Source organism: Austrofundulus limnaeus, unplaced genomic scaffold (genome assembly GCF_001266775.1).
Source record: "Austrofundulus limnaeus strain Quisiro unplaced genomic scaffold, Austrofundulus_limnaeus-1.0 Scaffold45, whole genome shotgun sequence".
Classification (NCBI taxonomy): Eukaryota; Metazoa; Chordata; class Actinopteri; order Cyprinodontiformes; family Rivulidae; genus Austrofundulus; species Austrofundulus limnaeus.
Genome location: NW_013952447.1, coordinates 1,470,865 through 1,479,834, shown reverse-complemented (window position 1 = coordinate 1,479,834; position 8,970 = coordinate 1,470,865). Strand labels below are relative to the sequence as shown.

The 8,970-nt window shown below is 38.0% G+C and overlaps 2 protein-coding genes across 2 annotated transcripts in view; both read left to right on the top strand.

Moving 5' to 3' along the window:
* The window catches only part of bdh2 (3-hydroxybutyrate dehydrogenase, type 2), a 6,357-nt gene extending 4,074 nt beyond the window's left edge, over positions 1-2,283 (top strand). The window contains exons 5-10 of the mRNA XM_014007870.1: positions 313-421; positions 711-771; positions 896-1,009; positions 1,619-1,677; positions 1,798-1,890; positions 1,996-2,283. Coding sequence (XP_013863324.1) covers positions 313-421; positions 711-771; positions 896-1,009; positions 1,619-1,677; positions 1,798-1,890; positions 1,996-2,049 — 490 coding nt within the window. The 3' untranslated portion in view covers positions 2,050-2,283. The remainder of the gene's footprint in view (positions 1-312; positions 422-710; positions 772-895; positions 1,010-1,618; positions 1,678-1,797; positions 1,891-1,995) is intronic.
* A 529-nt stretch (positions 2,284-2,812) lies between these two features.
* si:dkey-162b23.4 (mitochondrial sodium/hydrogen exchanger 9B2) overlaps positions 2,813-8,970 on the top strand; it is a gene marked incomplete at its 3' end in the record, with an annotated part of 10,369 nt that continues 4,211 nt past the window's right edge. The window contains 8 exon segments of the mRNA XM_014007869.1: positions 2,813-3,186; positions 4,647-4,896; positions 5,168-5,369; positions 5,558-5,728; positions 6,450-6,592; positions 7,708-7,835; positions 7,943-8,118; positions 8,607-8,713. Coding sequence (XP_013863323.1) covers positions 4,738-4,896; positions 5,168-5,369; positions 5,558-5,728; positions 6,450-6,592; positions 7,708-7,835; positions 7,943-8,118; positions 8,607-8,713 — 1,086 coding nt within the window.

Genomic DNA, 8,970 nt, shown 5'->3' with positions numbered 1-8,970 from the left:
GTATTATATATGAGATCATATTATACACGAATAAATATGGTACTCCAAGGGCTAACACATCTCTCCAGATCTCACAATATTTAATTTAYGAGGTTTGACCAAATCACCTAAATCTCCATTCCTTCATATCATAAGCTAATCAGGTTAAAACTTTAACATGAACGGCAACACATATAAAGGAATTCTTTGGTTTAAGATTTCTAATATGTTCTATTTTATGTTTTACTTATCAGATGGAACAAATATTCAAACTCACAGCCCAAGTCATTAATGTGTTGAAATGTAGTGTGTCTGATTCCATGCTGTATGCAGGTTTGTGCACCACGGCACCATCTTGGACTGTGAAGAGGCTGACTGGGACTTCACMATGAGTGTCAATGTGCGCAGCATGTACCTCATGTGCAAGGCTTTCCTGCCTAAGGTGACCCCTCCTTTCTTCATCGTGAGCTCGGCACAGAGAGAACAAAACGTGCGCTTGTTGAAAACTGAGCGACATATGCCTCTAATGTTGTTCTCAGTCTTTGGCCCCAAGGATTAGCTGTATTACTCTGAGCCCATGACATGATAGGTTGCGACTGTCCAGCAACTAATCCAGCTTTGGCCACAAACTTGGCAAACTGCCTGCTTGGGGGACTTTTAGCACAAATCACAGCACATTTGTTTATTTTTTTCTATGCTTTTTTTTGTCACCAGTTTTATTTTGTCTCTAGATGCTGGCAAAGAAGTCAGGAAACATAATTAASATGGCATCTGTGGCTTCAAGCATAAAAGGTGATTAATCTTTCACTTTTTGAAACTCTGAATGTTGCCATAACACTCATAATTAAAGATTTAAAGTTTGGCCATTCCAAACCGGATAATTTTTAACATCTGTGTGTGTGTTTCTTAAACTCAGGTGTGGTAAACCGGTGTGTCTACAGTACCTCTAAGGCAGCTGTGATTGGGCTCACCAAATCTATAGCTGCAGATTTCATTGAGCAAGGCATTCGCTGCAATTGTGTTTGTCCTGGTAAGTCCTAAACATTGAGACAAACAACATTTGCTCATGCATCTTTAATCATTTTAATGTATTGGTAACTGAGTTGAGTTTGCCTGAAACTTCTTTTTTGAAAAATAGCAGGTGCTCTGTGCTAGGAGACATTTTGGACCTTTTAAAGATACAGAAGAAAAACTATAGCCAGCCTCACAACTAGCTGCTGCTGCTATTTGCATTTGTAAATAAATGTAGGATTTTGTGTAAATAATTGTACTAAAAAAACATAAAAAACTGAAGTGTTTCTATGAACTACAATAAAATTCAGCTGATTTGAAGACATCAGCAGTCCACTTTGCTCCGCTTTGACCAGCTCATCATTCTAGTCAAAGTTGAGGTTGTTTAAAAAACAATTTACAATTGTTCATGAACTCAACAGAACCCCACATCAAAAGCTCTGGCTTATCAGTTTAAAAGATAATTTAGATAAGTGCCTTTAAGGGTGGCACAATCTTGCATGTCTATGTGCAGCAGGCTTGACCTTGGCCTGGTCCTCACCRAATTTACCCATTTAGTCAAAAGTTGATCCTGTGATTCTCCAATATKTTAAAACATGTCTGACCTGCTGTTTTTATATTTCCTCAGGGACTGTCGATACGCCATCACTGAGGGGAAGGATTCAGGCACAACCTGATCCAGAACAAGTACAGTAGACCCCGGCTTACATTCCCTCAGTCCTAATCCCCTACATGTGCAATTAAACATGTTATCTTGATGACTGGCTGTTAAAGTTAATGGACGCTACAGCTGTAATTCGTTCACAGGCTTTCAAGGATTTTATGGCAAGACAGAAAACTGGCAGAATGTGCACAGCTGAGGAGGTGGCTTACCTCTGTGTGTACCTGGCCTCAGATGAGGTGAGTGATAACAAAGGTGTTATGACTTATTGAGTGTATATATTTTCTAAGTTAATTAAAGTTTAGGTTCGTAATATAACTGGTCTGTGTTTTTACTTTCCACAGTCAGCCTATGTGACTGGAACCGAGCAGATAATTGACGGAGGCTGGAGTCTGTGAAGAATTTGTGGCATTATCCTTATAATACTCAAGAACAAAAAGAACAGACCATATTCAAAATGAAGTCTAGATAATCTGCARTTTAGATTTTGCACATTATGTTAGCAGATTTGTAGTTAATGAGCATTATTTCCACATTAGATGTTCTTTACCATGTCGCAAGATAACAAATGTCATTAGATCTTGTGTTCTAATTTATTGCTATTGCCAAAATAAATATTCAATTCTTCACAATTTTTTCTATTTTTGTATTTCTGTGTTTAGTGATGGAAATGTAATTGAAACATTCTAATCTTATTGTACACAAAGCAAACAAGTTCAACTCAACACAATTAAAACCATACTCAAATTTTAAAAATAAAAATGAAAATTAGTATAAATTTGGTCATTTGCCTCTTCAGTAATTAAAACATAACCTTACTGCATTAATGATAATGCATTACTTGCAAAAATGCCCAACATGGTAGTAAATTATTTRGCAAGCAAACAAGCCTTCTAAATGCCCATCACAGCCTATTTAAATGAGAATGACCCAAACTCTAAAGCGCACAGTTTTTGATGACAGAAGAAAAATGTTGTTACCCTGTTAAACATTTGTCACAAATGGTCTTCCACATTTTTGACGGATTTATTCCACTAAAAATACAAGGCATACGTGAAAATGCAATAAATTCTTCAAACAAGCACATGAAATGAAGTAAGGTGTGGTATTCTTGTTGCAAGACAGGCTAAATAAAACTATAGGAAACATAAGTCTCCACCTCCACTCCCACTAGAGTTCCCACCTGTCCGTCACTAATCCGCCTCGTTTGTTTCACCCAGCTGCTGTTTGTGCAAYTGGACCACCAGGGACGCTGTAACCGACAGTCTGTAAGCTAGGGTTGTGTTTACAGTAAGAGATTAGCAGTTTTTCCTTCTCTAATGTGTATTTAAAGGGTCCCGTCAGCGACTTCACTCTGCGTCTGCACTAAGCTACTGTGTTTTTGAACGGGAGCTGCTCGAAGGTAGGGCTATCTAAAACGGGGGCATCCAATATCGGACATAAACCGCTTCTATTTGTAAACATGKTAAATTAAACTGAATTAGCTTCACTTTGCTCAATGGACTCAGTTGGATAGTGCACTGATAAAGCTAAAGGTTGGTATTATATATATATATTTTTCTACATTAATGTCACCGGTATAGCTTTTGTTTTATGGACGTCATGTCCACTGCTGAAAATGAATTGAGTGTAGGACATTGCAGTAATGTCTTTAAATTAATGTGACTTTAGTAAACTGGTGAATTTATACAAACAATTTAGTCTGCTACTTTAGAAAGACGCTGCCGTGTGTGACGCTGCGTCCGATAATGGATCCATAGTTCTGTAGTGTCGCGAAACTCAAAAATGTCGCTCCTGTCTGACCAAACCACAGGTGTCCTACCTTACACAAACTACAAAGCAACAGGACAGGAMAAGTCAGCTTTTAATTAGTTAGCTGTTGTTCTTGGTTGTCCCCACTTTACTAACCTACTTGAGCTAACACTATAGGTGCGCCATATGGTGGAGCTGTGAGCATTGATTAGAGCGGTTTATTTGTGGATTAGCTGTCAGCTGTTGCCGTAAGCAGCGATCACAACAATGTAGTAGCATCAGTGCAGTCTGTTCATTTCAAAKGTGACGTGAAAGTAAATCTCAAACAGTTTTCTTTTAGTAACCTACCTTACAATTAGATGCTGAGAAGTTTGACAGTTTTCCTATGGATTTAGTAAAGTTTTAATATATTTAGATTTAGTCAAATGTGCAAATTATCAAATGTCTAATATTAAAAGTGGTGTATGATATATAATTAATAGTTAAATAAGCTTACTGGCTATGCATTTGAACTGTGCAGCTGTATTTACAGAAAGTGGGAAAAGTGTGCAAATTACTCAAAACTACCAAACCGCACATAATAGTGATTAGAAATTATCCAATCAGTTTGATTCATATATTTTTATTATTAGCCTATTAATTGCATACAACTCTGACTATTTTTTTCCTACAGTAATTAACTGCAAACTAATCACAAGTAGTTTCCTCAGGGTAATTAAACTGAGGCCCTTTTCTGTCACTAAGTTTAAAGGTACTCAATACAAACTATGAAATCAAACATAAAACACGTTATCCTGAACTTTATCAAAAGTTTGAAAGAGTTTACTTCTAATAGTTTTTTTTAGATATGCTGATGTGCAATTCTAAACTGGCGGTACACACTCAATGAAAACAAAGCTGAATCCACAGAAAAACTTAAGCAATTTGCATATTGTACCCAACAAATGTGAGTGGTAATACTACTGGCTACATGTGGTAGTTGGAGGTTGTTGACAAACTTTTATTTTATTTTATTTTATTTTTATTTTATTTTTTGACTGATCTTCATGACTTAGCATTGAATATCTTTTAAAACTGACCAATTTAGATGATTATTGGGTGCATTTTAAATCATACTTCAAGTCTGTCTGTGTAACATCATTAACATTTCACAGCTCTGGTACTTATGACATTGTTCTTTGGTAATAACCCAACAAGCGTTTTTATTATTTTGTTTCTGTTGCTTAAAATTCTGAATGAAAAGGAGCCTGAGGAGGCAGCTGGATATTCAGATGTGCATGATCTTTTGACTGATGGACAAGCCCAACTCCATACTGTGAAAGCAAAGTACAGAAATGCAGTGTCTGACCATGATGGAGGACACCTTGCAGAAACCTTCCAAACCAGAGCCCAGTCCTGCACCCAGTCCAGCACCGCCCAGTCCAGCACCACCCAGTCCAGTTCCCAGCCCACTGCTGGACATACTTGCTCTGCCTGCAGGGAACCATGTGGAGGTAACAGCTCAAGCTGAATTCAAGAACTTTGAACCAACATACTCAGCTGAGTATTTCATGTGTGATAAATGATAATGTTCTTAGAGGAACATCTAGTTTTCTGATCCCTCAAAMACTGATGCCTTCATGTTTGACATACAGAAAATAGATATGAGCTAATGGAGATCTCACACTTTATCAGCATTTTTTWAAATAGTTAAGTTTGATAAATATTTTGGACACCTGGCATCTTATTAACACATTTCTCTATGTCCCTCTTCGTCCTCTAAAGCACCTAAATGTGAACCAGATCCAGGTGGTGGTCCGACGCTGCTCGACTCCAAACGTAACAGAGGAGACCACCTATTTTATTCCTCGCAATCCTGGGGTGGATGCTGGCACCAACACAGACCCACCTGTAGTCTGCTGCCCTCTGCTTCACAGGTTTTGCCCATGTCCACCAAGAGGCCTGTTTGCCTCTTTTATTACCAAAAGTAAGCATGGAAAAACATATTTTTTTTGCTTTGGATATATATTTTTAGGAAGATTTACCAGATCTAAACTTAGAACTTCTCATCTTATAGATGCCATTTTTGACTTTCTGTGTCTCTTATTTGTAACACATAATAAAATCATGCCAACAATTACAGGAGATATAGCTGATTATTGTTTTCCTCTTTAGTCCTTTTGGCAGCTGTACTCTTTGGGGTTGTCTGGTCCATCACAGAGAAAGAATGTCTCCCAGGAGGAAACTTATTTGGAATCACGATACTCTTCATCTGTGCTGTCATTGGAGGCAAACTGGTCGCTCTCATCAAACTGCCCAAACTTCCACCATTCCCACCACTCCTTGGTAAGTCAGAGTAAATGGCATTATATTTACAGAATAATTGATCTCTGTGCTTCATATTCTACTGCAAAACTCGTCAACATCTTTCCTATTAAACAATTACTTATAGAAGTAGAAAACAAAAAATGATGTCTGTTTGATTCAGGGTTATTAATAATTTTTTGACAACAAGACATGACACAAAAGCTGTTAAAATAAAATGTCTTTTGTATATTTGCCATTAATGTATAAAAATATGTTTAAATCCAAAAAGAAAAAAATGATTAGGCTTTTATCAGGAGTTTTATTTAAACTTAAATATTTTTGTTTTCAAAGCTCAGCATTTAAAATGTGGCGATCCAAGCATCATGTTTGATATCATGATTTTCTGACAGGTTTCGTTGTCACCGTTTTCTTGTGTTTACATTCTATCCYCTTAATTAAGCTCTTTAGAACAGTGCACTTGTTCAATTCAGATCTTTTTCTCTAAATGATTTCTGTTCACTAAAACTTGAAGAATTAGGATGAAAAAAGAAATAAAATGTGTCATTCTTAGTTTTAAGAACATGCTTATAGTTTTCTTTTTTTAAGCACTGGATCCCCATCTCTTTGTGTGTTTGTAACAAAACAGATGACTTTTATTCTTGCTCTGTTAGTGTGTGAGTAACCTTGTCAAAGAATAAACATATCTTCAGGGTAAAAGAAGGCTCACCTTTCCTCTCTCCCACCCTCTGCTGGGCTGCAGGTATGCTGCTGATGGGGTTCCTGCTGAGGAACATCCCAGTTGTAACTGATGCGGTTTACATCAACTTCAGATGGTCTGCTTCTCTGAGGAACATTGCATTGGCCATCATCCTGGTCAGAGCTGGTCTGGGACTGGACCCCAAGGTACAATGACCTCCTTTAGTGAGGATTCAGTTCAGGGCACAGGATTGACTCTAGCTTGATGATAAATGTTTTTTTAGCAAAATTCTAGTGCAATGAGGAACACTTGGAGTATGTGTTGTGGAAGACGCTCAGCTACAACCTCACCAAAGTTTAGTACAGTATCTGTAGAATTGAGTAAATAAAAGTAATTTTTGTGTTTTCTAAGGTCGGGCTGTGGGTAAATTTATTAAAGTTACGTATAAGTCATTTTGGATCTGTTTCAATGGGCCTCGTGCAAGAACCGTTAGTACGAACAGATTTGTTCTTAAGTTCTGCGTACGAGTGATTTAGGATAATTTGTGGCATTCACCAATTTTCTCATATTGTAAGATTTTCTTCACAAAAGTCGCATGTGGTTCAGACGTGGACAAAAGCGGTGCGCGACTGCTCTTCTTCTGAATAAATTAAAACTATGTAACACAGTTGTTTACACTTAAATAAAAAATATTTGACCAAAGGACAACCAGAGCAAGACTAGAGAGAAATGAATATGATTTAGATTTTTATTTCTGTGCCTGCATACGACACACAGGAGATACGACATTAACAGCAGTTGTCATTTCATTCCTTGGCTTTAGCAGCTCCTTTAATTCCACAGCTGACGCTGCTAAAAATGACAGATTTTCTTTTCTGGATCTTGAAAGCAGGACTTCAATCTCCGAACTCGTAAAGTTCTTCTTTTCTACTTTGCAATGTCATTTATGAATGAACACTTCCTGGTATGTGGGACAGGAAGTGTAGCCTTATATGGTATTATTGGGGTGGTAATTATGCTAATCTCCTCTTCTCGTGTGCGAGCACCTGGATACACATTGACCAGTTTACGCAGCTCATTTACACACTTTTCCTGAAGATAGAGTTTGCTTAATCTGATGTGGCATGTTTGTTCAAACCCTTCGTACGAACAAAAGTAAGAGAAATTTAGGATAAGAATACAGAAATGTTCCTGCATGAGGCCCATCATTCAATGTTGTTTCTGTGCTTGATAACACTCTGCATTATTTCAAAAAACATAACTCCAGTTCAAAGCCATTAATCATTAAATTGTGGATGTTTTTTTTCTTTTTGTCCGTCAGGCTCTGAGGAAACTCAAAACTGTGTGTATTCGTGTTGCAGCTGGGCCCTGTTTGATAGAAGCCTGCACCGCAGCTCTCATCTCTTACTTCCTCCTGGGTTTACCCTTGGTGTGGGGCTTCATCCTTGGGCGAGTAATCACTTCAGCGTTTCTTTTTATTTTATACGTTACACGTTTTTAACAATTCAATACGTTTATTTAAGAAACTAAAACAATTCGCCCCGTCCCCATCACAGCTTTGTGCTGGGTGCTGTGTCTCCGGCAGTGGTGGTTCCCTCCATGCTGGTGCTGCAGAAAGATGGATATGGTGTGGAGCAGGGCATTCCCACCCTGCTGATGGCTGCTGGAAGCTTTGACGATATTCTCGCCATCACAGGGTTCACCACATGCTTGGGCATGGCCTTCGCCACAGGTAACGTGTGTGTGATCAGAGTAGAATAATGCAAGCTTGTGCTTTTTGAAACACAACCCCAACTTTTCTCCAGGGGAGAAGCAGCAAGTGTGTCAATGCTGAGATTAGATTTTCGTTATTTCTTCAAGTAAATACTATTTGCAGTTTGTCAGGAGATCAGCAGAGGGCGYAGGTGTATAAATTACTTTCATTAAAAAGACCAATTTGTTGGTTTAGGAACTGCCAAAAACCTTTATTACTTCACTGTGCCACAGAGTTGTGCTTGTTTTTACTAAATGTAGATAAAACAACAAATCTCTTTGAAAAGACTCACTTACAATGTTTGCATTGAAAATCCTACCTTTTTATTAAGGTTTTAAAGTTGAGCATGTGCATGACTAGTTTTGTGAAGGTGTTTTCTTTACCTTCTTAACCTAATTAAACAATCAAATCAGTTTGCCACTAATTGTATTTACTGCTGGATTTATTGGCCATACTTTTCCTCCTAGGCTCCACCTGGTATAACCTCTTGCGAGGTGTGCTGGAGGTCGCAGGAGGGATGGTTGCTGGGATTCTTCTCGGCTTCCTCATTCAGTACTTTCCTAGTGTTGATCAGGTATGTACTCTCTCATGTTGGGCTATTTTGATACACGCTTGTTTTATTGTTGTCAGGTCRTTCTTAAACTAGTTAGTACCACAGYCTCTGGGAATGGGTTGAGGATGACTCACAACTACTAGGACACGAAAGTTTTGCTCAAAATCTGTAAAACTGACCAAAAAGGCTACAGACCAGGGTTCCTGCAGATCCTTAAAAAGTCTTAAAAGTCATTGAATTCATCAATCCAAAAAATAAGACCTTAATTAGCCTTAAAA